We start from the raw sequence: 26,907 nt of genomic DNA, 5'->3' as shown, positions 1-26,907 counted from the left end.
TCCCTAAATATCACTAAGTCACCAGCAAATGAAATTATCAAGGCAGCTTTTTCTGGCATTGTGGCTGATGACAAAGAGCACAGTGCCAGTGCCCTGGAAGTCAAAGCCAGAGACTCTCATGGAGCCAGCTGGGGAAAGACTCTTCCACACAGAAACTGAAGCCAGTGGTTTAAAGACCTTAGCAGCAGCCAGAATGAGAAGTAACCACAAATTAATAGTTTTATGCCTAGCAACTAGTCAACAGACATGAACAGTACTGCTCATGTTTTAAAGTACAGAAAAGGAAAGAACAGAACAGGAAGGGAAAAAAAATCAAGTGAATAATCAGAATTTTCTGGAAGATAATGAAGATATTACTTTGTATGTTTTCTATAATGCAAACCAAATAAATCTTCTAGGAATAAAGTATTTTAACATTTTATAATCTCTCTGTCTAATGTGAGCCTCTATTTTAAGCGTACTAAAGGCAGTTTATGCAAAAGCTTTTTCTTTTTAATCCTGTCTGACCTGAAAAGGAGAGACTCCAAACTCCATTACCCTAGGAAGCTTAGTATAAACCCAGAGCCTATCTAAATTGCCCTATATAACTTCACAACAGGGGCAGGTTTGTTAATTTTTATTTTTGTTTGGTTTTATAATTCTATTTTGGATCCATGATGTAGGTACAACAGAAAGTCAAGCAGCTTCTGTAAAGCAGCTAATGGAAACAAACACAATGACCTTTGACAGCCAGCATTTTGAATGTGCTAAGGATCTCTAGAATGAGGGCATGCAGCTCATAAATAGGGCTCTGTAAATTAGGACAAAAATAGGCCAACCTGTGCTATTTGGCCATGGGAGATAATCTATTTTAACCAGAAATAGGGTTTGCTTCTCTCTGCTGACTTTTTTTTTCTTTATTTTGTACTTCCTGTTTTTTTTAAAATATGAGACTTCATGACAACCTGTAACACTTATCAAGATGCAACTTCCCCCAGCATTCCATGAGCAGTGGGGAGTCCACCTGCTCATCTTTTTGAGCAGCCCTCACTTACTTTCCAAGGAAGTCCTGGAAACTTGTTGCTGTAATAACACAATAGCAAGAAAACTGGGATCTCATAGTTCCTTCAAACTGAATATCCATTTACCTTCTTTGATTCCAACTGGGGCCAATATCTGGCACAGCTTGACTCACCACAGGATTACAGAGCTTCACCACTCTTGTCATAGCAAGATGCAGATTCCTCATAAATAGAGGAAATAAAAAACAACCTCCAACATATTAAATATTGATTGTAACAACAGTATTTTTTAAAAAAATAAAATAAAATAAAAGGTGAGTTGCTACTGAAGAAAACCTTATGGGTCTAAGAGGATGTGTGTTAAATTCTGTAGTCTTCTACAACTTCAAAAGATGGTGGTTTTCAGTCTAAACCCTAATTAAAAATTGAGAATTTCTGAGACGAGGATTTCCTCCTTCCTTATTAGGACAGAAAGACTGAAAATTTACCTCTACTTCCCAAAGCAAGCACAGGCCCAGTATCTGTACTAAAAAGCCCCCTCTTCAAATTTCATCATGCTCGTCACTCTCAAGTGACAATCCTCACTACCAGTCCTGAAGAAAAAACGACAAGTCCACTCTAGGCAGAGCTGAAAGCTGAATCCAAAACGCTAAAGCTGCATTTCAGAGGTGACAATTTCCCATTTCACACAGCACTGCCCGATTTACCCAGAGAGAGCAAACAGCATTTCTGCCTTGCAGGCAGCCTCAGCAGGACCCTCTGTGCTTTCACAGCTGGGCTAGCTGCACTCCCACACGTCTCCTCTGCAGACAGAAAGCTGCTTCAACAAAACTTGATGGACAAGACTGTTCCAGAAGTGCTACTGACACTTTTAAAAGTTCAGCCAGTACAAATCCAGAAATAGCCAGGAAAAAGGATGTTTGCCTTCACAGAATACACCATGTCCCTTACATACACTTTTCTTCTGGTAATCCTTAGGAATACATGGGGAAAGAAAAAGAACATGCATATAAAGCTGTTCCTCAGCAAGAAAACTGGCCATGTTTTCACATGCACATTGATGAAACTGAGGAGGAGAAAAGTATGGTGCAAGTGAACAAACTCATATTTTTAACAACATTCTTTAAAATGTGAAACTCTACAAAAACCGAGCATGAATTTAGCTATGTAGAATTTTTCAGTTAGGTTCAGTTCCTTGCATTTAAACAGAAAGACTGAAAGTTTCTGTACACGAGTATCCCGTGAATTAATGTCTCATAAAACACAGTCTTTTCTACAAAGTATTTGTTCATTTATGACTTCCTTCCTTTTTTAAAAATAAAATAACCAGAAGTCCCCCAAAAATATTCACATGCACTTTAAAAAAAAATAAATTAAAAATCAGTCCTTCAGAATAAGATGATTCTGTGTTCTTCCCCTTTGGGCTTTTCTCATTTTAAAAAGGTAAGATATATTTTCACAACTATTTAGCAGGCCAAACACTTCACTGAAAGTTGTACTTTTACTATTCCCTAGTGAAATCCAATCAATCACCTGCAAAGCACTAACAGCAGAGGCAGTGACCCTGATTGCTGACAGTCTTGTTGCCAACTGCACCAGTCCATGCTGGGTGAATCGTGTGCTGTGGGTTCTGCTCAGCCTCTTATAAAGAAACTTCTGTTCCAAACTCTGGTGGGATTCCTCATGAGCCACTGCAGTTCTAACTGAGCAATAAAACCACAGTCAGAAGCACAGAACTGCCTTCTCATTATAGAAAACTAATGAGAACATGCTAACTGAGAGAATTAATGAATGAAGAGGCAAGACAGCTTCCAGTGTTCCATTTTAAATTCCTTTTATACTGGCTGTATCTCTGAAAAACTTGAGCTGAAAATGTACCTGGATTGCTTCAGACCTTTGCCAAACCTCTCTGTGCAAACGCCTGAGCTCAGAATGATGCCCATTTTAGAATATTCACCTTCTCATCACAGAATTAACAACCACTTTTTCCTCTCAAAACACTGATCCAGATTGCATGACAGTTAATTGTACGAGCAATACTAGAAAAAATAATAAGCCATAGGACTGTGCTTTTGGGTTTTAAAATAAGAGCACAATATTTGCCTTTTTCTGCTCCTAGCTCCTCGAAAAATGGTGCTTTACTAGAAGACATGGGGGGATACTGGAGGTACAGCAGCAAGCTGGCAGAGCCCCAGTGCTGCCTGGTGTTAGTGACCACACACAATTCCCAGTGTCTTCAGGAGCCTGTGCCCAGGGGGAGACTTAAATGAAATAATTTTCATTTTAAACAAAGACCAGGATGGAGAACCTCAATAAATTTTAATAACATGTTTGAGAATAGAGCTTTTATTCTTAAAAATCTTCACCAACTAGCATGCCTCTCCTGAGAAAAAAAGAAGTGTCCTCAGCTTACAAAGGAGTAAGTGGAAACTGGAGGTGCTTCACAGCTATTATCATAAAGGATGGAAAATCCTGGATTGTATCTGCATAATTTAACTTACCTTAACTGTGGCTATAAAAGTTATATAAATTAAAAGGGTTTTTTAACATTTGAAAGAGTTGAGCAAAACATTTACATCAAAGATAGATAGGCATGCTTACCAGACTGAGTATGTCCTTACCACTGTTGTTAAAAAATGTGCAATTGCATCATTCAGAATGATGAAACCAGCATCAAAACTCACACCACCATCCACGGATTTCAAGTGGCAATGGAGAAAAAAGCTTCTGGACCTTCCACCATTAACAAGACAGCATTCACATACTCATGGTTGTATAATGGGGGGGTTGGGCCCAAGAAGGCATACATTTGGCTGTTCCTTAAAAGTTTCTTACCCTGTGCTAACTCAATGGTTTTTTGTACTTTAGGGACTCAACAGACTGAATGTAGAAATATTTTTAATCATGAAAATAAGATAAAAATCACTTTCAGCCTAGAGTAAGAACCAATAAGAATTTTACAGGGATGCTGCATTTTAGCTTATTGAATCAATGAAGTGCTATGAACCATAAAAGGACAACAAGAAAAACTGTTACACCTTTATGCAGATTAAGCTCTGAATGTATTTAAATTAGAATGTTTCAGCTCCTTTAGCAGTCTGTGCATTTTACAGCACAGATCACACTTCAGCTGCTAATGCTGTTGGGAAGATCCACTCCTGTTTATTATGGAGACACTTTATTTAGGTGGCTTAAAAGTTAGTGCATATCCACAGTTTGTTCCAGGAGAGATTGCAGCTCATGCAGCAACTCCAATACAGCTTTTATAGCCAGGTATGCACTGGAACAGCACGAGTTAATAATGCCCACTTTGTGGAACTACAGAAATGTTGGGAAAAAATATCAGACTAAAAAAAAGATAACTAGAAACAGCATCTACACAGAATGTAACATTAACTGATGCAGAGATGGAACATCTTGGGAAAAGGTGGCACAGCAAGTATTTCTCAAAAATCCTACTGAGGCCTGTTTCATTGCACTACACTTAGTCCCAGCCAGATATAACTTCAGAACTGTCTCCATCAGTTTCTGCTATAGCTGCTTCTGGCAGTTTGAACTGACCATTCTCTCTACGTGAGTCAGTAGGTCCAGAGAAGCAGCACAGTTTTGGAATGAATGAACCCATCAGTCCCACTTAGTGAGCACTGGTTAAATTCAGTGCACTGGTTAAATTTAGTGCACATGAAGTGATTCCTGAGAAGGTGACTAAACCCAGTGTGCTGCTCCAGGTATTGGCTGTGCTCCCTCCCTAGCAAGGACATAAAGGCTGTCCTTTGGCCAGCTCCAAAGCACACATGCAGCAGGGATGTTTGCATCACACAACACAGAGGAAAATCACAACCCAGATAGGTTACTGGTGCTCTCAGCACCAACTGACCTACTGATCCACCCCTCTGGAGTCACATTATTTGCTAATGCACACACAACCCACAGGCCTTTGCATGGCAGCCCTGAGCTCATTCCAGCTCCTCCTATGAAACAGCCTGAGCAGCACAAAGAAACCCACACAGAAGACTCTCTGGAGAGGATTTCCTTCTACAAGAATTCCTCGTAAACAGAAATTTTTGCTCCTTCAGAACTGATGCTATTTCGGTTCTACAAAATCAAAGACTTTATTACAAATGATAATGTTGCTTTTCACGAATGATAAGAGGTTACTTGTCCAAGATAATGTATAAGCATTGGACTGTAAGCACATCAAGTTCCATGATGAGTATGAGACTTCAAATTTTCCAGTCTGTAAGACAGCCACCAGCAAAGGTGGAACCAGACAACTGTATGCATATTTATTGTTTAAGAATAACACATTTCATCTTCTAGCAGGTCATTGTGGAACCAGATCTACATTAATTAGAATCACGTTTTCTCCATGCTCACTGCATGGAGAAAAGCAAAGAGGAGCCCAAGGCAACTTTCTGCAGTTGTACCTCAGCTTTATCTGCAGATTAATTCTGTAGCATGCCAGAACACATATCAGAAAAGAAAAGATGAAGTGGTAAAACAGCAAGAAAAACACAGAAATATTACAACACAATTCTGACTTACCTATGTGATAAAGTCCTATCCAGTCAGTTGGATCTACTTCTTCCTTAATATCCCAGAAAATGATGAGGTTCTGAGACTGTCCCAAGGTGTACTCGTACATGCTGGCTGTCAGACTAGACCTGCTATCCGAGGTCACTAAATCAGTGTCGCTGTTGGCCCGCTGCAAGTTCATGTTCTCAGGCATGGTGCCCTGCGAGGCCAAGCTCTGCAGGTTCTCGGGGCTCAGGGTGTAGCGGAGCTGCGGGTTGCGGCGGCGCACGAAGAGCAGGTGCTCTCGGGCTGAGCTGGCCATCTCCTCTGCACTGCTGTCAGCTCACGTAAAAAAGTTGTTGTTCAGAGATCTATCACAACGAAGGAAAAAAGACAGTTTTAGGTGAGACAGGAGGAGACTCAGTCAGTTATTAAATGGAGAAGTATTAGTGCAAAAATGTTCCCACAGAAGCCTGAAACAGACCAAGTACAATCTTTTTCTTCGTTGCTCCACCACTGCAAAGAACTGAGTGTCTGTACATTAAAAAAAACCCCACAATTCACTTACAACAAAATTTGGAGTTAGCCATACACCATGAAATAACATTTATAAGCCTGCTGTTTTCTTATATTTATAAGAAAACAGCAGAAAGCAAATCGTCCAACGCAATCCATGAAAAAAGAACAAACTCCGTAACAGAGCTAATGTAAGTGTGGACTTAAGAGTGAAGGAGCCTTAAGAGCAAAGACATCATGAACTTGCCTTCTACCATGAAAATCCCAGCAGTACATGATGTTTATGGTAGTTTGAACAATGCTCTCTATGCACTGTGTGATCAGCATGAGTTAAGTGTCGAAGATAGGATGTAAGGTTGGACATACTTCAGCAGAAATATTGTATCCCAGATTTATGCTACTATAAAATCATCTAGTAAGGATTTCATCTTATAAAGTACAAAGCACAGCTTCTGAGGTCCTCTATGCCATACAAAAACATGTCAAACCATTGACTGAGGTACTTTAGACTACAGATATATATCCAATTAGTCCATTCATCTGTGCAGTCAAATTTTTGTTGTCCTTCTCCATCCATTACAAAACAGAGGCCTTAGAAATTCAAGGCAATTTCTTCAGCAAAGGAGCTGTCATTGACTGTTTTCCTCCAGCCCTGAGCAGACACTTCACTGAAGTGTCTTCCCTGAAAGGGCTGAGCCAATGTCATCACACAATACATCAGAATCAGAACTTGTGTTTACTTATCCATTCTTGTCTACATTACTACATCTAAATTACTATCATTTGAAAAGAAGCCCTCACATTATTCACAACTTGCGATAAATCATAAGTCATCTTCAGTTTTCTTTTTCAATAATATTTCAGTGTATGAACTCTTCAAGCATACAAAAAAAGTTTCTGCTGTTTTTCAGCTTTTCTTAAATGAGAGATGTTTTGAAACACTAAGAACTAACAGAGGGGAAAAATAGAGTTCAGCTTATCCAGTTGTGTGCAGTATATCATACACTGTATCTGATTCAGCATCAAATAATGCAGAGAAGGAAGGAAACAAAAATTCAGTTCAATAATTCTACATATACAGAAGTGACATAGAGACAACCACATTTACTTCACAAAGTACACAACACAGTCTTTCCTGACACGAGGAATATTTCGGCTGCATACACATTTTATTTCTGGTGCTGGATGTCAGCAGGGTTCACTACCTCCTCTCTGCCATGCTCCTGCACATTCTGCCCCTGACATAAGGGTCAGAGAGAAAAGGGAAACTTTGGTAAAAAGGGCCATTTTAAATGAGAATCAGGCAAGTTAGTATCTCATTTCTCTGTGCAAAGTTTTATTCACTAGATCTGAAAATCCCAGAGTGCTTTGAGACCAGAAAGGTTGGTAAGAAACAGCCACCACCTTCCCTACAAGCCAGTGGAACACACAGGGTGATGTGACAGCACACACCACATTGAAGTGTTAAATGTCACACTGAGAGTTCTATCCCTGAGTCAGGAGGTCCCAGTTTGCTCCTGAGGCTGCCCACCACAGCAAGCAGCTCGTGCTCCTGCCTGGGAACCACGGCCTCAGCACCAGATCAGGCAGCATTAACTAACGGGCTGACAGAGAGCTATTGAGTTTGTCTTCTCTCCCACAGCCACAGGTTTATGTCTTTTTGAACTACTGTATGCAGTGGCTTTAGGGCAGTGAAATCACGGCAAAATAAGTGTTGTGCAGGCAGACTACAGGTTAAAGACAAAATTTTAATACAAGGGATGAAGAAATTTCCTTCAGCTGCAGAGTCTTGCACTGTACCTAGGGCAGAACTGGCATTTGTTGGAACATATTGAAAATTTATATGTGGCAGATGGACAAACTCATCTATGGTTAAGGACACATGAGAATTAACTTGTACTAGCCAGGACTAGGCCACAGTTTGAGAGATGAAAATAGCCTGAGAAACACATTAACTCCTTTGAAACAGTCCATTTTCCTAAGTCCCAATGGCTATCACTCTGGTGAAACACATTAGCTTCTGAAAGTAAAGGAAACCACGAATCTAAACACTGGGTAACTCGTTTGATCCCATTCATAACTCCAAGTGTGATCCAAACAAACCACACAAAGCCACTGAAATCAATTTGCAACCAACAAGTTAAACTCACAGGTAAATGAGCTCCTATTGCGGGTTAAAACAAACAAACCCTCCAACAATTCTGGATTTGTAAGTTTTTACAGCATCTTCTAAATCATTAAAAGTGATTGTAAAGGGCCCTCAAAGGAGCCCTCATGTCAGATAGTACTCTGCTATGTAGTATCTCATAGTGACATTAATTAAGAATATTTTTAAAGAGAGAAATATAACACTCATATGTAAAAGGGGAAAAGATGATTGCAATAAAACCCAACCCGTAAGAAGTGATAGAAGGGCAAAAAAAGCCATTAATTCAATTATTTCCAACAGAGAAAAGAGATGAAAACCTTACACAGTGCCTTCCTGCCTACAAAAGAAATGAGTTCATTGGGTTAACAATTCCTGATGTCTGTCACTAATAACTAACAGAACATTAACACATACATTCTACCAGAGACTGAAAATAAGAATTATCCTCCCACCTTCAGTTCCTGCACCACTGAAACAGCATTTGCACCCAGACTATGCTGTAAAGACAATGCCCAGGATTAGCTGTGTGCACCTGCCCTGCCTTCAAAGTTCAGCTCATCAGGCTGAACGTGGTCAGAGCAGTGATGTCAGTGAGTATCACACCAAGCTGGCCACGTGTTTCATGGCATATTGCTTCATGAAGGCAAATTGAAATGCTCAACCTGAATTAAAAGCATAGGAAAATACAGGCATTCAGGAAACCAGCAGATACTAACTTTAGCAAACTATTTCAGTTGAAAAGTGAAACCTGTATCAAAGCTGCTTATCCGTATCACAGCATTTTCTTCAGTACTTGACAAGAAGCTTAGAGAGAACTAGAACTGATTTCCTCCTAACCTCTAAGTGGCCCAAGTTCAGGATTATTTCTATCTAAATATATTCCCCAATTACTAATCATAGAGGGACTAGAACTGGGAAATAGTCCCACTTACTACACAACATACAGATAGGAAAAATCCTGTCGCCCAACCTTCCTCACTAAAGGAGATTGAAAAGAAATGTCAGGCCATTTCACACAGTCAAATACTCAACAGTTTAAAAAAAAATCCATGAATGGAAGTCCAAGAGTTCCAGCACAGGAATAACCAAAAAAAATCCTACCCCACCACGCAAAACAAACCTGAGTTCACATGCTGCCCTGTTTATCTTACTCCTAGCTGTGATTCATTTCTTGTTTATGTGAGGCTCTTTGATGTGGCCGATGGGTGCTGCTCCCAGCCTCTTCCCACAGCACTCGGAGTGAAGCAGCTCGGCAGGGCTGGCCCCGAGCAGGGCTGCCCCGGCCCCGAGCAAGGCTGTCCCCCAGCAGGGCTGTCCCGGTCCCCAGCAGGGCTGTCCCGGTCCCTAGCAGGGCTGTCCCCGAGCAGGGCTGTCCCCGAGCAGGGCTGTCCCGGTCCCTAGCAGGGCTGTCCCCGAGCAGGGCTGTCCCCGAGCAGGGCTGCCCCGGTCCCTAGCAGGGCTGTCCCCGAGCAGGGCTGTCCCCGAGCAGGGCTGTCCCGGTCCCTAGCAGGGCTGTCCCCGAGCAGGGCTGTCCCGGTCCCTAGCAGGGCTGGCCCGGTCCCTAGCAGGGCTGTCCCCGAGCAGGGCTGTCCCCAGCAGGGCTGTCCCGGTCCCTAGCAGGGCTGTCCCCGAGCAGGGCTGTCCCCAGCAGGGCTGCCCCGGTCCCTAGCAGGGCTCGCCCCGAGCAGGGCTGTCCCCGAGCAGGGCTGTCCCGGTCCCTAGCAGGGCTGGCCCGGTCCCTAGCAGGGCTGGCCCCGAGCAGGGCTGTCCCGGTCCCCAGCAGGGCTGTCCCGGTCCCTAGCAGGGCTGTCCCCGAGCAGGGCTGTCCCGGTCCCCAGCAGGGCTGCCCCGGTCCCCGAGCAGGGCTGTCCCGGTCCCTAGCAGGGCTGCCCCGGTCCCTAGCAGGGCTGTCCCTAGCAGGGCTGTCCCCGAGCAGGGCTGTCCCGGTCCCCAGCAGGGCTGTCCCGGTCCCTAGCAGGGCTGTCCCCGAGCAGGGCTGTCCCGGTCCCCAGTAGGGCTGTCCCGGTCCCCAGCAGGGCTGTCCCCCAGCAGGGCTGTCCCGGTCCCCAGCAGGGCTGTCCCGGTCCCTAGCAGGGCTGTCCCCAAGCAGGGCTGTCCCGGTCCCGAGCAGGGCTGTCCCGGTCCCCAGCAGGGCTGTCCCGGTCCCTAGCAGGGCTGTCCCCGAGCAGGGCTGTCCCGGTCCCTAGCAGGGCTGTCCCGGTCCCTAGCAGGGCTGTCCCGGTCCCTAGCAGGGCTGTCCCCGAGCAGGGCTGTCCCCGAGCAGGGCTGTCCCGGTCCCCAGCAGGGCTGTCCCGGTCCCCAGCAGGGCTGTCCCGGTCCCTAGCAGGGCTGTCCCCGAGCAGGGCTGCCCCGGTCCCCAGCAGGGCTGTCCCGGTCCCTAGCAGGGCTGTCCCGGTCCCTAGCAGGGCTGTCCCCAAGCAGGGCTGTCCCGGTCCCTAGCAGGGCTGTCCCGGTCCCCAGCAGGGCTGTCCCGGTCCCCAGCAGGGCTGTCCCGGCGGACACGGCCCGTGCTCCGCGCGGGGCTCAGGCGCTGCGGGGCCGCGCTCATTAACCCGCTGCGCCCTTGGGGCACCGCGCTCGCTGCTCGCAGAGGCTCCCTGCCCTTGGCAGCGCTCCGCAGCTGTGTGACACACGGGCAGGAGACACTGTCCTGCCCCACTGACACCCAAATGTCCCCCGCTCACGGGATCACTGAATCACTTCGGCTGAAAAAGATCTTTACCAGCATCCGGCCCAACCATTAACCTAACACAGGATCACCACTGTCAATGTCTGACAGCTCCTTTGCTGCAGAAATTTTCCCTAACATTCAATGTAAACCTCCCCAAGGGCAGCTTGAGGCCGTTTCCTCTGGTCCTTTTGCCTGTTACCTGGGGGAACAGACTGACACCCAGCTACTCCCAGGAAGCTGTGGAGAGCCATAAGGTTCCCCCTGAACCTCTTTTGCTCCAGGCTAAACACCCCCAGCTCCCTCAGCCCCTCCTCACAGGACCTTCACCAGCTCTCTTGCTCTCCTTTGGACACATTCAGATCATCCCATGCTGAGATAAGCAATCCTCATAATTACACAGGCCGAAGAACACATTAAGAATACAAAGAACAGAAAACATGCTGGTTTTCCAATTACACACTGGGTGACACTGCTTTGTTCAGTACAAAGATTTATAAACACTACACTATAAGGTTCACACTGACCATCTGTCTGAGCTAAAATGGGCTGAGAAAATGCTTCTTGAATAAATTTAGAATTTGGAAATCCTTCTCTGCACAGAACACAAAAATAGCATATTTTCTGGGATAAGGTAGAACTCCAGTCCCCATACTGGCTTCAAAGCTGCTAAAACTCTGGCAAAAGCAGAATAGTCAGAATTCACTGTCAGCTGAAAAACCTGCCTGTGCAGCTGGGTGCTGGTTAACCATGACTCACTGGCATGCTTCACCACTCTGCACTTACCCTGCTTCAGCACTGAAGAGCTTTTCTCTCCTCTAGAGCTGCTGTGCACCTCTGCCAGCAGGACAGATGGGCCCTTCCCAGTAAAACTCACCAGCTACCCACTCAGCATGATCATCAGGAGCTGATTTGGCCTGAGACAAAGGGATTAACTGGATAGCTCTTTAACTCAATAGCTTCCTTTCAGGCCTGTATTCTGCTAATTCAGATAGCAGATTTGGTCTATGAAAAATAGACCAAAAATACAACAAAATAATAAAATCAGATAAAGCTGGCATGAAGCATCCTTTTCTCTGCAGACAAAAATGAGAGAAAAGCTTCATCCTTCTGCCCAGATGTCATTTTCTTGTTATTCCTGTGGAATATTTCCAAAAATTTCTACTCATCAAGTTTTCTGCATTCCACATAATGGAATTTCTCTCAGAAGGTATTTCACTGATAAGTAGGATTTTTCTCCATTAGCTAACATTCTGTCAGATCTAAGTTAAGCCAACACATTTGGATGCTTCCTATTCTATCACCAAGATAAAGATGAATATAAAAGCTGTCACAGTATTCAAGAGCCAAGAAAAATTAGTTTTTTAGGATCTCTGTTTTTCTCCACTGATTAACAAAGAGAGGGTAATAAAGCCTTTTCACTTACATGACCATGACTATATCCTAAGTCTTTGAGATTATTTAGTTCATTAATTAATAAACTTGTATCACATTGTAGAAATTTAATTTTATTCCATTAGATCATGAAATTCAGTATTTCAAAAATACAACTACCATCATATTACACAACTGCACAGTTCTGAGCATCAACAGCAGGCAGAAAGTAATGAGATCCTACAGCTAAAATACAGTCCTAACTGTTCAGTATTGCTGCCTAGAATGCCTGAGTGTTCATTAGGTCTGCATGTTTTAAATAATTATTTATGCAGGTAGATGATACAAACAAGCCCAGGGCAAAAAGTCATCATTGAAAATCTAGAGAGTTTGTGATCTGATAAAAATCAAAAGAGAGATGTCATAAACTGGAAAAATCAAATCATTACGCTTCTGACACCGTTTTTCTTTTTAATGACAAGGATACTCAGGATATATCAGAAATACTAAAAGGGAAAGAAGACATCTCTCTTTTTTCACTCCATTTCTTCTATTTTACACATTTGACAGTAAATTTGTATTCACTGTTTTTCCCTGAACAGCCACTTCTGGATATTACTTTTATTTGGGGAGCTCTCGAAAGATAATAAAGATTATTGGAAGCTACCATCACAGCTGACACAGCTGAAATACTAAATGTTCTTTAATACCTCTCTTTTTAAATGGAATAAAATTAACAGTTGCTTTAATTTAGCTTTAAATTAATTGGATAGTAACTGTCTTGACATGTAAATTGTTCTTTTCAGAAGCACAGAGACAAGTAATATTCAGAAAAATTATTTTTCTGCTGATCTGCTTACTTCCTCCTTCAACAAAGCCCCCCAGACTCTCCTAATAGGACAATTACTGGACACTCTTAGAAGCAGCTCAGCCTAAAGCAATGATGATGAAAGAACTTAATATATTTCCCAGATTCCAGAAACAAAACCTATATGTGCAGGATCTTTCAACCAGATTTCCTTTTTAATCAAGAAAATTGCCAAGAAGGTCAACTTCAGCATCATGAAAGACACAGCAGATCTTCTCCCAAGAGAGATGTTTTCACTTTTCCATTCAAAGGATCCCCACAGGAGTGCCAGACTGAATGACATGCTGGCTGTGCCAGGGAGCTGGCCTCCTTAGGGGAAGGGGCAGAGGTCCTGCAAAAAATCCTTCAGAGGACCAAAACCAGTCTCTCTCTTGGTCTGTGGAGGAAGCTGCAGTTACTTAAACAAAGGAGGAGAGAATTTTGTTGGGAAGTCCTTTTGCCTTGTTGCCCTGCTCTGAGCCGTGTGGGGAGTAAACTGTGCTGAGAGAACTCTGCCTTCAGTGTGCTCACTCATCCTCTGAACTCACTGCTGGGAAATCACAACTAGCAACTTCTGGAAACTGGACTCATGTTTTAAAGTAAAGCTAAAAATTACTGCACTGTAATTTGACAAGGATGTTGCTGTTCAGGAGAGGGAGGAAAAAAGGAAAGAACGTGTGCATGCATCTCTAGTCTGCTTTGGAGTCAAACCTGGTGACTCAGCTCAGATGTTAAACATCAGCTCAGATTACAAAACCACCATATAATTTAGACTGGCTGAAAATCTACCCTAAGGGAAAAAAACATATAGTTCAGCATAAACATACACTTTAAGAAAACAGTCCATTCATTATTTGGCCAGAGAATGGCTCAATTCATTCAGTATGTAAGAGAGTATCTATTTGAATAGATTTCCTTACAGTTCATTTGTAAAGTGAGTCCTACCTGGAAACAAATGTCACTCTCATATGACCTTAGCTGCTTGTGTAGGGCTTCCATCTTCTACCCAACAATGGCAACTTCCTTACAGCAGGCAGAAGTTCTGCTCAAGCCAGATATCATAGCCAGAAGTCTGAAGAGTTGTGCCTATTTCTGACAGCTCCACACACCCTGCCCAGTAGCCCACCAGGCACTGGGCTTTCAGTATAACTGTCTGCATTAATTACCAGCCAAAAGCTTCAGCATGGAGCAAGCTGCTGTGCAGCACACTGGCCACTGGTCACAAGAGTGAAAGTCAAAAATGCATGCCCAGATCCATACACATATGCATAGCCCAGCACCCTACAGTTATCCCAGCTTTGGAGGGTACTTACTGATGTACTTTGTGGTCAAGGAAGACAAATGTCCCATGTCCCCACAATACTGTCCCCACAGCTCAGGTGAAGTAAGAAGCCCTAAAACATTTCAAGGTAACTCAGCCACATGAACTGTGGAGTTGAACACTGAGAGCCTGGATAACCTGTCTGGAATTGTAAGGAAGGGGTTACAGAGGGTTCATCTAATCCCTTCTGCTGCAGCTGCCAGGCTGTGAGATCCATCTGGCCTGCAGATGTGTCTTAGTATTGCTCTGCAGACATACAGGAGGATGTCAATTGCCTAAAATTCATTCCTGTCTCTCACTGAAGTAGCAATAAAAGAACTGCACATAAATTTAAATTAAACATACCAGATAGGCTCCTATCCTCCAGACTACTCACATAAGAAATAAAATTTGACTGGAGATTGTAGGGCAGTTTCATAGCCAACAGGGCCATGCTCCATGTGTATTATAAGCCCTCCTTAACCTCCTCCTGGTGTGGCAACTACTGTAACCAAGTTTGTAATTTCAGTAATCTTTTCTGTAGCATCACTCCTCAGAGTGGAGCTCACAGCTGAGGCAGACTTGAGGTACAGCCATGTAGCCATTAAACCTGCATATTGTGAACTGTGGCCTTGGATAATTCACAATGCAATGGTACTCTAGAGAAACTTTAAAACCAGAATCCCCACTGCCAGACTTTGATCTTGAGTGTCCATGACACCACTATATCTGCTGCTAGTTGCTGTTGATTGGTTACAGTCAAGAATTTCCCTTCAAGTACTGATGCAGCTGCTCTCAGTTTAGACTTCTGATGCCAGGTCACACAATCCATCTAAAATGCAGCACCCTTCAAATGTCTATACTAGAAAGAGATTATATTCTCTATGAGAAGCTACTTTGTCAGAGGATGGGAAAATTAGAATTCAATTATTCTATGACCAAACTATAATATATGCTCATAGTTACATATGTGAAAGCCTGCAGGAACCTATAAATGACCAAAAAAAAAAAAAAGGGTAACCCATTCAACTGTCTTGAAATCCCTCCTGTCTTTAGGACTTCCAGAACACCAGCAGCAACAGCCCACAGTTATCCAATTATAAGTTTTCTCCCAAGGCTTTTTCCACAAGGGACAGTAAAGACTAAAATACAGAACTTCTGCAGAAAATAAAAACTTAGCATTTGCCTGTTCAGGAAAGGAAATAAACACAGAACCAGAAGAAAGAGTACAATGCCAAAAAGCTTGCCAGAAAAGATGTATTCCTTTGAAAAAAGAAAGGAAATCTGCCAGGCCAAAAAAGCCACAATTCAAAAAACCATTTATAAAATAATGCACTTAACAGAAGAAGTAGTACAATTCTTTACTGCTTACTATGAGAGTAGTTCTGCAGTTTCATTCCAAGTCTCTGCAACTACTACCCAAGCAGAAACTATTCAATGAGTGTCACATCCCTGAATGACAGCTGTATTTTAGTGATAATTAACAGAGCCTGATTTAAGCATTTATTTAGCAGTTATTAACACCTGGTGTATTTATATTTAGATATGCAACAAGCATTTCTATACATTTATTTTAATTCAATTTTTAACTGGAAATCCATTCTATGCTGAAGGAAGTCCTTGGAACATACAATGAATATGAATGAACATTCATTGTTCCACCCATGCAAGCCCAAATCCAACACATTCATTCCCACTTTCAAGCCTGTTTGAGCTCAATTTTCTACCACATAAAATTGATTTCACCCACTGAAATGGTAACAAACCACCAGAGAGCAGGTACATCTCTCACACAGAGATCCTTGAGTTTCCAGGGAACACAGGAATGCTGTTTCTCTCAAAGCAGCACACGCTTCAATTCATGATGCTTTTTATTCAGTTTTGTCACAAAGGGGTATTATTGGCTTGAAAAAAGGCATTTCTTTGTGCAAAACATGCATCAACTGACTGCAAATTTGAGAATTCTGTAACTGAAACATGTTGGTAGACTAAAGTAGAATAAAAAAGGGTGCCCATCAGTCCATGGCAAAGCAATTTCCTTGATTCTCCATTTTTTCAAGTTCCAGCCTGGTAAAACTGATCATAATGTGGGCGTGGAAGATGTTTAAAAAAGACTCAATTGGTCTCCTTAAAGAACAAAGGAAAATTAAAAACAAAACCAACCCAAAAGCTTTGTGTACCTACGTCTTATAAATAAACTGTAGATACAATCAGTAGATGAGGAAAACAGGAAACAATTATTTTTAAGAACTGACAAATTTTGCTGGAGTGAATTTAAATGCTGTCTGCATAAATGTGAATTTCCATCCTTCTGCCCCTTTTACCCTTTTGATATTTCAATTTAGATCATTTTGCCACTTATAATCTTCCCCCCACAAAGCCTGAATTTCCATAAAGATTTGAGGAGACTCTTTGGCTGAATTAAAACATGAGAACATTTCTGCTTGTCTACATTTTTGAATGAATGAAACTCATTCAGAGTTGCAAACAACTTTGCAAACATCTACCAAAGGCATCCCTGACACTAAGAGGAGAAGAACTGATGGTCATGCCAGCTCAAAAGCAATGGCTTTTGCCTGCTGACTGTTCCAAATATGTCCTTAAGGAGGAGGTGCCACTACCAAAAACATGCCAATATTATGTTTCTCATATATAGCTATTCAAGGTCAACTTAAGGTGTCCAGTGTACTAAGTTAGAAATATTGCAGAGAATCAAACAGCTATGAATGCAATCTTTGCAGAAACTGTAGAGTTTGAAAGGCCTAAAGATTCTTCCTCCAAAAAACACCTGCTCTACCTTCTTTAAATCACTTCCTTATAATCCACAGAAAGAGAGCCCAGAATAAGAAAAAAAATAAATAAAAATTTGTTTGTCTGTACTAAACACATATGCTGATCTTCAACCTAAATAAATCCAGGCAGAAAGTCAGCAGGGCTGTATATGAAGGTGTTGATGATACCACCCTCTCTGCTTACAGGATAAATCACTTTTAATACTCAAAACACTTCAGCTTTAAACCAAACCACTTCTTTTGCTTAACAGCAACAGTTTTGTCATTTGCAAACCACAGAATAGCACCATACAAAATTTTGAAGTCTAATAACTTGTTTTAAAGAATGAGCTTGCAGTCTTATGTCCTACTTCAGATTTTCCTCCAAAATATATTTTAGGTCAGAACTTCATGCTTGAAACACTGTGTCAGAACTCTTATGCACCAACTGCTTTACTATTTTTTTTAAACACCAAAATAATTTTAAGGAAATAGTTCAAGAAAAAGTGCACTTTATCATTTCAGTAAAAAGAAGTCAGATTGGTAAGTAGTTACTGTGCTCTGGATAAAATCTCTTCCACAGCTGTGTGAGTCAGATTTCTTAATTTACACCAACAGGTTATTAGGAGAAGATGCCTGCATTTTTTGAGTGCCACAAGACATCAGTAGGACATTTTGACATATTCCATGTCATACAAATTTCCTCTCTTCTCAAAGCTAAGAGCTCTGAGGAAATGCAGGCTATGCCAGGGAACAGCTCAGAGCCAGAGACACACACTAAATCTCAACTAGAAAGGAAGAGAGATGGACTGAAAAAACTTCCCCTACTTAACAGCTTGTTGATTTCCAGTTTACAATCCAGTAACCACACACAAGAGAGGAGAAAACCAGTTAAGAGTCCTAAGGAGCATCACTTTGACAACAAAGACACTCCTGGGGTAACTGGAACACGCCCTCATCACTCGCAAATACATCCCAGGGCCCATTTGGCTGTGTCTGGTCTGTGCTCTTGAGATGAGGAAATTGTGCTAGAGCACAGGTCACTGAGGAGTTCGAGACACCAAAGCCATCGCCAGCCGTGCCTCCCTCCTTCCGAGCACACCTTACAATTCATGATTTAGTTCAATGAGCACCTGCTGTAATTTTTTCTCCTTGCGGGATTACTGCTGCCTTTGCTGCTTTCCTCAGTTTCTGCAGTAAATGAAGCCAAAATCTTTCAGAAGCTAAATGAACAATTAATGAAAAGACAACAATACAAAGTGGGCTATATAAAGATGAGGCTTATTATGAATTAATACTTTTACTATTAAATATGCATGAGTTCTTAATAAGTAGAGCTAAAAATAGAGCCGTGTATCACAGGATTTCTCCAGGCTGTACAATTTTCATTCATCTTCATCCTGTGAAGAAATGGACCCTTGCTGAAAGGATTCTCACTGCACATTTTTACTTTGCTATCGCTGGCCCTCATCAATCCACAAAAATTCCCAGCCTCTGGGATCTTGGCATAAAAGATTCTGAACAGCTCCACCCTCTGCCATGAGGCTTGCAGGAATGTGCAGCAAAGTTTGCCCATCCATCTCCCAACAGGCACAGCTCTCTCACAGCCCAGGCCCATTTGCAATTGGCAAAGTTTGCCCACCCATCTCCCAAGAGGCACAGGTCTCTCACAGCCCAGGCCCATTTGGTGTGTTTAGAAAGAACCCACTCGTAAGAAAATCCTGCTTTGGTTAACAAACAGCAACCAGCAGCACTTGTAGCCACTAGACTTACCTAAAAACCCCAAAGTAACTACTTAAATCTTTATCTTTTCATCTTAGTATTTCATTTTCAGAATAAATATGTTCTCCTCGTTACTTTGGCCCTCCACCAAGAAAGGAAATCTAAAGTTGTGCCAAGTGCATCAAATTTTCTGATGGGATTTTAACATTAATTTTTAACATCAAGTCATGTTACAGATGAACAAAAGATTTTAATAAAGACTGCACTAGTTCTGGAGGAGGGTGTACACAGTCAGGAACAGGCCACAATTCTATATACATCCACCCCAGGGCGTAGGTGCTACAGCCCCAGGAAACGGAAGAAGATTGAAATCAGTGTTTATAAATACAGCCAAGAAATCCCAGCACACGTACCACCAAATACATAAACAGAACTTCAGACAATCTCATCTGGAGGCCTAAATTTCCTACACTTATTTATGTTGGGGAATTTATTTTTATTTTTACATGTTGTGTTGTGCCTTCATGTTTTTAAAGTGACCTTGGTGTGTTTAAACTAAAGGACTTGCTTTGATTGAGCTGAGTAAAGACTTGCTAATTGCTGTGTGACAAAAGGAAACAAAGAAATCATAGCACGCTGCATCCTAGCACCATCTTGCATTACTCTGAAATCTGTATTTTAAAATTAATTCTGTTTGATTTTGAATGTAATCTATTTCTCAACGTGCAACTATGAAATGTAATTTAATCCACATCAGATATATTCCCAATTAAAAAGCAAAACCAAACCACATTACAGCGGAGGTAACTTTCAGCATTTTATGGATGAAGTTTTAAATCACATACCTGTTATCATTTTAGTCTTTTTTCAGGGGGAACAGTAAAACAGGTGCAATAACATGATAGTGATTTTCAGTGAAATGTCCTTGGCTTGCTTTTTATTAAGACAATTTAGGATCTGAGCTTTGCACAGACATACAGCTACTTCAAACTGATAATTCAGAGTAAAATTTGCATGATTTATTGGAAACCCAGAATATTATATTTCTTTCCCCCTGCTCCACATTCGGCCTAGTAAACACTCAAGATTTATCTTTGCTTTTCTAATGATGCATTGTACTCACAATAATCAGAAATCCCAATTATTTCAAATTTTTCAGAAACAATCAGCCTTTTACCACAGGACCAAAAAGAAAAAGAAATTGACATCTTTTGTGATTTTTGGTGTCCTTACTATTCACAAATGCATTTTGGGCTTCAAACACACTGTCCTCCCACCCCTACCATCTAGGATCCAGTTGCTCAATATTCCCTTTTGGACTTTATGTCCAAAAAAAAGACTGAAAACAGCTATATACAACATGATCAAAACCCAACAGCATCAACAAAATAAAATATGAAGAAAATTGGGGGGAAAAGTAAAAAAAAAACCATACTGGTTGGTTGGTTTTTTCCTTATTAATGGAAATGTCCCTGCATTGTCCTGCATTTGGGAGTTGACTTCACAGGGTCACCTTCCCAAAAAACAAGATGCAATGCAGTTTTCTGGTTAGATAATGTCACTGCCTCTGTGTCAGCCCTCCACTTGTGCCAAATTACCACTGCCAACCTCTGTGGTAGGTTATTACTAAGCAGAATTAAAGAGAAATCACTCAAAACAAATACCCACATACTGACTGGACTTGATAGCTTGCCAAAATTACAATGTCATTATTTGAAAAGATATGAATGAAGTCTCCTATCAACACTGCTGGCTAGCTGGTGGATTTCTACATAGTTTGAGACTTTGATTTTTTTAAATTGTTGGCCAAATAAATTACATGACCATATGATTACAGACAAATTAGTATTTATTACCATTAAATTGTTTTATCCCTGTGATGCAAGTCCAGGAGGTCAGTAATAAAAAATTTCAGGTTTAGGCAACTACCACCAGGTTTCATACCAGCACTTTTAAGCTGTTTTTCCTGCACTGCAGCAGCAGCCCAATCAAGCAGAGGATGTTGTTGCACTTCACTAACAATCCTACATCACCACCACTCTGTAATGCAAACACAAACCTCAGATTAACAGACAAACAAATCTTACAGCTGCCAACACCAAAAACTCATGGAGTGTGCTAGAACTGCAAAAGAATACCAGTTTTTAGAGAAAGCAGTGTTCCAACAGAAAAACACATTTAAAAATAACGCTGAACCCAGAAGCTGAACCCTTCAGAAAAATCAAACACCACATAAGGCAGCATTTAGGCTCTCTTGCTAATTGGTCACAACCAACATCTGGGTGACAGCACAGGTCTGCTGTTGAAGGGCAGCAGTTTTATGGGCCCTGAGAAAGCAGATCACCCATTCATTCCAAAGGCTTCACTGGAATACCCCCAATACACATCAGTGATGTCAACTGCAATTGGAAAAGCAGCAACTGCTGGAAACAGCTCAGCAAGCCTCTAATTCTAATAGCCTGTATTAGTTAACTTCAAATTAATAGCCATCCTCCACATGGCAATAGTGTTTAATCCAAGTGTCACAATATTGAGCCACTAGTTTGTCATCTTCCACTAGTACTGACTGTAGGAAACAAAGCAGAATATTTTTTAAGTCCTTCACACAATTACTTTAACTCCATTTCTCCTTGATCACAGAGGAACACATATACCATTGTTGCTGACATCCCATCAGATGCTGCATCTTGTTTAAAAAAAATAAGAGTTTCAGTTATAGCACATGCTATTCTCAAATTTAAGTTCTACTATTTCTTATAAGTAAAGGAAAAAATTGCTTTACAACTGTATCCAACCTAGCAGAGAGGTAAAAGGGTTCCCAGCACAGCTGACCAGTAGTCATGACCAGCTCTGAGCAGATATACACAGCATACATTCATGTCAACAGCTTTCCATGAAAATAACCTCTTAAACCTATTACTTCATTTCTTGGCATTTTCTACATAATTACCACCAAAAGTGCTGGGTTATCAACCCCCATCTGTACTGCAGTGGATTGGCAGTATAAATTTGGATCACCACTGTAATTGTGTGTCTTCCTAAATACCTTACTTCAGAGCTTCAGCTCCTGGAGTGAACAGCAACAGAAGACCTAGCAAAGGTACACCCAGAGTGGCACAGCATGTTTGTGGCATACAAGGGTTAAGATATGCCACTGATACTTCTGGTGCAAAGGAAAACCCTAGGAAACACTCCAGACTTCAATGCAAACTGGCAAATACTTATTTTAGAATAAACACAAAGGACAGGCACGTAAAATTATAAGAAGTTTCAAAACAGAAGGATTGCAAAACCACACAAGATGAAATATTACAATTTACTTTCTCTATGAACCCCAGAGATGTAGCAAACCTCTCAGGTCCTGAACTACATCCAGGAGCAGCCAGAGGCTGCACGTGCCTGGGTAAGTCAAGGTAAGATGTGCTCAGTCTGGAACTGTCTTCATCTCTCCCAGGGCACTGGCCGTCAAGGCGAGGGGAGCTGGTGCTATCTGCTGGAGTTCAGCTCTGCCCGCTCAGGGAGCAGCGGCTACACAAAAGCAAATCGATGGGCTGTTAAGAAGTGTTAATAGCACACTTAGTGGTTGGACAGACTATTCTGCAGGGGGAGAGATGTGGTAATTAAAAGATCAGAAAATACTGCCACAGATCCATCAGGGAACTTCCATGAGGGTCAGAAAATAAACAGTTTCCATGTCATGCTGCCAGCCTTTCAGAGCTAATCAGAACCTGCAATCCTTACATTTCAGTCTTCGAAGTGTTCCACTTCTCTTGTGTGCACAGGGAATGCAGGGTGTCTCCAGGCCCCAGGGGCTGAAAGGTGCTGGGGCTTTATGCTCTAACCACATCCTTGGAAAAGCGTTACGCCATGGGCACCACATCTGAACCAGCATCCAGCTATGATGGATACACTGAGAAATGTCTCATGGGGTTCTTTGTTGGTTTGCTCAAGTTTGTTTTCTTAGCAGGCATGCCGACTGGAAATTTAAGCCACAGGGGCAGTACCTTCTGCTACCTACAGGCTACTGGGAGGATTTAATCAAGTATGTATGATATAACAGGCACTGAAATTCCTGGAGATTACAGAATGCTGCAGAGGGTGTCACAGGGTGTCATACAGCCAGGCAACAGAAATAAAGTGATTTAAGCACATAAGACCAGAAAAGCAACTAGTGAAAAATACATGACTCCTTAATGCTAAAAAGTATAATTTTGGATATTGTCTATATTTAGTGAGCAATAACCAAACAGATCTAAATATAACATGAACTCTTACAATCTACATACAGACTGAGAAAACTTTCCTGTGCTAAGGCACAAATATGTCTTCCAGTTATATTTGGTGAAGCACACACTAAAATGCAACTTAGCAGTATCCAGAGACAAGTGTGGCCAGTGAAACATCGTTCCTGAAGTTGCAGTGCAGCCAGAGGATGTTTCCCCCCAGCATTTACTGGGTCAACTCAAGCACACACACAAACATCTGCTGACCAGGTAAAGGCAAGCTCCATACCTGCTGAAGCTAACAGGACCCTCTCTGCCACACTGGAGTGTTTGGGAGCAGCAGCAGGTGGGAAGGCTTATCCAGCACCAGGGTAAAGCCTAACATGCATTGTGCCCGAGGTCTTTCAAATAAAAGAGCATTCTCATGACAAAAAGCTCAAACAAAATTGAGATATCGCTTTGTTTTAATCATCAAACAAAACAAGCTCAGAAATACATTTCATGTAGCAAATATGATTTTACTCACTTCAAATTTTCAAGGTGAAGATGTCATTTCCTGTAAACACCACTAACTAAGCTCATGACACACGTGAGAGCCATAGCTAAGGTGGTCATTTCTTCTTACCTAGAATTGGTAATGATTCCATTATTAATCCACAGTTGGAGTTCAGTTATGACTAAACTCTTCCATTATTAACAGATTGACAGTGGAATATTCAGCTTAACACAATCAACTCTCTCATGGGCATTAAACAGTTGCTCTGTGGGTGTTTTGGGAGCTTTTTTGGGGGTTGGTTCTTTTTTTTTTTTTCTTTTTGTGTTTGGTTGGTGGGGTTTTTTAAGCATTATGATTTCCAATTAGTCAAAACCACGGAGTAGACACCCTGCATTTCATAACATGCCATTCTTTTTGCTAAAGATGAAGCTAGAAGTAGGTGAGATACTGGAAATACAAGATCTGTTTTACAGCTAGCATCAGCCTCACATAATCATAGCTGCATTTTATTTTTAAGAGAATTGAAGTTCACATAGTGCAGGTTTTACTAGGGAGTAGAAAAGGCATGAACTGGTCAGAGGAATATGGGTAATAAAGTTCCTTAAATAAGGAGATGTCCAGGACTAAATCTCTGGTCCCAGTGTTATTCTGTGAAATCAGTAAGAACATCACAGAAATGACTGTTACTTTAAAGAATATTTTCCATTACTTGTAGATTTGGGGCTCTTCCTCCTCCACTTGCTTCAAGGTTCCTTATCAGAATTTGTCACCATCACCTTAACCGTCCCTGAAACACCTTTTGAAGTATGATACACTAAGAAAATGGTTTAAACCCTCCTGACACATTCAACTGAGAATTTCTATATAAAGCTCTCCTCAATTCTCTTTCACAGTATCCCTGACACCTTCTGTAGTTGACACCTAAGAGATGTTAGCACTGTATTGCCATGAACTATGTGAATATTTTAAATTACTTCTAAAATATTTATGAAAAAAAGACTGAAGAATATTGTCAGAATTCATTTTTTTGATCTTGTTTCCAATTACTTATTTTTAATACCTGCCACTAGGAATTAGGAATTGAAACAACAAATGACAAAACATTATGAACAAGCTACACTGCCAGGAACAGTTTTTCAGAGCCATGTTTTATTTGAGAGAAGAACTGTCACCCTTCAATAAACAGCAGATTTCATTAGCATGTTGTTTGTTAATTCATACAATTTGTGTATAGTCAATGAATTAAACTGATAGAACTACCTTGAAATGCATAATTATTTAGAGAAGCAGAGAACTCCTAACAATTTATTCAATACAGTGCATTTACAAAAGGAGACTTTGAAATTAAAAATTAATAAGCTATTAATAGGATGAGACAGCTTATGACTCATTGTCTAACAAAGGAAGCATGTCAGGGAACAAAAAAAGAAAGAAAAAAATCACTAGACTCCAAGTATGACTTTTTAAAGCGATATGCACAAGCAAGTTATTTGAGTTATTAAACACAACAAGGTGACATGTTCTCCAAGGAGACAAAAATCAACAAAAAGAAGCAAATGTGCCAACCTGGAACACACAACCAACATGTTTTGTTTACCACAGCCAGCATGGTAAGAACCAGCTGTGTCAAAAGTCATGTCCTGAAAACCAATGGAAAAAGGGAGAAGGCTGCTTGCACATAGCCAAAGAGATCCCTTCACTAAAACATTTTGTAATGCTTTTTACTACCAGTTTTTCTGTTTTCCTGAAATTTTTATCCTCAGTGTGGATTTCACTTGATCTAATCTCACATCTGCAAGCCAGAAACTGTAACAGAAGAAAATGCATGTTTTGATTGCCAAGGTGTAATTTGAAAACAACCACACAAATCTTGCCCATACTCTCACTATTCTCTTTTGACTCATGGAAAATATTAGTCTGTGCCCTGCAGGATGCAGAAGCATAATAGTTTGAAACTAAGCATTTGATTAGAGAGACTGAAGTTTATTTCAGAAATTACTCTCTAAGATAACAACAATACCAAAATTCTTTTAAAATTAAATACTTATACTGGACTGCTCTCAAATATTGTGGTGCTTTTGATAAAACCCAACTGATTTATCAGGAGAAACCCACTCTTTTTACAATACTTTCTTATCTAACAATAATCTTTCTTGTGCTACCCTTCTTGTGAGAAAAGCTTAAACTAAAAGGGGCAGGTATTCCAGCTTCTGTAGGTCAGGGACCTGGTTCTAGCCCGACCATATCAGGATTTTGCCCAAACTCTTAATCTCACAGTGCATTATGAATTTGAGAGTTTACAGCTACAGGTACTGGACACACTCACAATCTGGTATGCTTTCAGCATTCCCTTGATTTCCTTCTCCTCCTGAAGATAAATCTCAACTCTTTATGTTCACTTTTTAGGAAGAGCATTTTTCCATGCCTCTAATTACCAACATTTATTGCAGTGATCAAGTGCATGTTGCTAAGGCCCTTTGATGCACTAGAAAGGGAATGTGTAAGTTTGAGACTAATGCTATTCTTCCAGCACTTGCTATAGATCATCTGAACACAGTGAAATAAGGAAAGACTTGTTTGATCATAGGTCAGCCTTTCACATATTTGATCTGCTCCCATGCAAAGAAGTGTCCCACCTTATTTCTCCAAAAGAATTCACTCTCAGAAAATCATTTGTAATGTTTCTGATAAACCAGTACAGTGCCAGCAAAGTTGGGCAAAAATAATGGAAGACTAGTCCAAATTCCCTCATTTGGAAAGACTGCCAAACTCCCCACAGCAAGTGGCTGACATTCTCTATTTTTGTGTCAAAATATTTATCAGCTTTTCCCCAACAATAGCTACACTGACTTTATTAAAGCAGTAGTCAGTATCTGTAGTGCACTGTGTTGCTTCATATGCAATGTGTCTTTCATTCTGAGCACATCCATGTTTTTGGAGTAACACAAGTAAAAAAGATTAGTACAATTTATGCCAAAAAACCAAACACTGTGGGCAGTGTCAGCCATCTCTGCCTCTCCCACCCAGCCTGTCTTTGCCTTCCTTTCACCTGCTCCACTCTCTGGCAGGTTGTTTTCTGTCAGACCTGGGATGCAGAACCCTCCTCAGCACTGCTCTCTCAGGGCCCTGGCACAGCTTTCAGGCAGCTCCCCAGAGGGGCTGAGCATCCTTCTGCTTTCCTTTACCCCTCAAAGCCACCCCCTTCCACCCTTCTGAGAAAGGGACCCCAAAACCCAGAAAATTATGCAAACATATTATTCTCAAGGATTAAATTAATTGGTTTGACCTCAGATAAATTACTACT

General features: G+C 41.4%; 1 protein-coding gene across 1 annotated transcript in view; it reads right to left on the bottom strand.

The window, feature by feature from the left end:
• The window catches only part of HECW2 (HECT, C2 and WW domain containing E3 ubiquitin protein ligase 2), a 148,805-nt gene that overhangs the window by 93,870 nt on the left and 28,028 nt on the right, over positions 1-26,907 (bottom strand). Inside the window, exon 2 of the mRNA XM_059853385.1 lies at positions 5,547-5,887. Within this exon, the coding sequence (XP_059709368.1) occupies positions 5,547-5,838 (292 nt within the window). The 5' untranslated portion in view covers positions 5,839-5,887. The remainder of the gene's footprint in view (positions 1-5,546; positions 5,888-26,907) is intronic.

This window comes from Haemorhous mexicanus, chromosome 8, assembly GCF_027477595.1.
Source record: "Haemorhous mexicanus isolate bHaeMex1 chromosome 8, bHaeMex1.pri, whole genome shotgun sequence".
Classification (NCBI taxonomy): domain Eukaryota; kingdom Metazoa; phylum Chordata; class Aves; order Passeriformes; family Fringillidae; genus Haemorhous; species Haemorhous mexicanus.
This window is presented reverse-complemented; position numbering and strand designations above follow the sequence as displayed.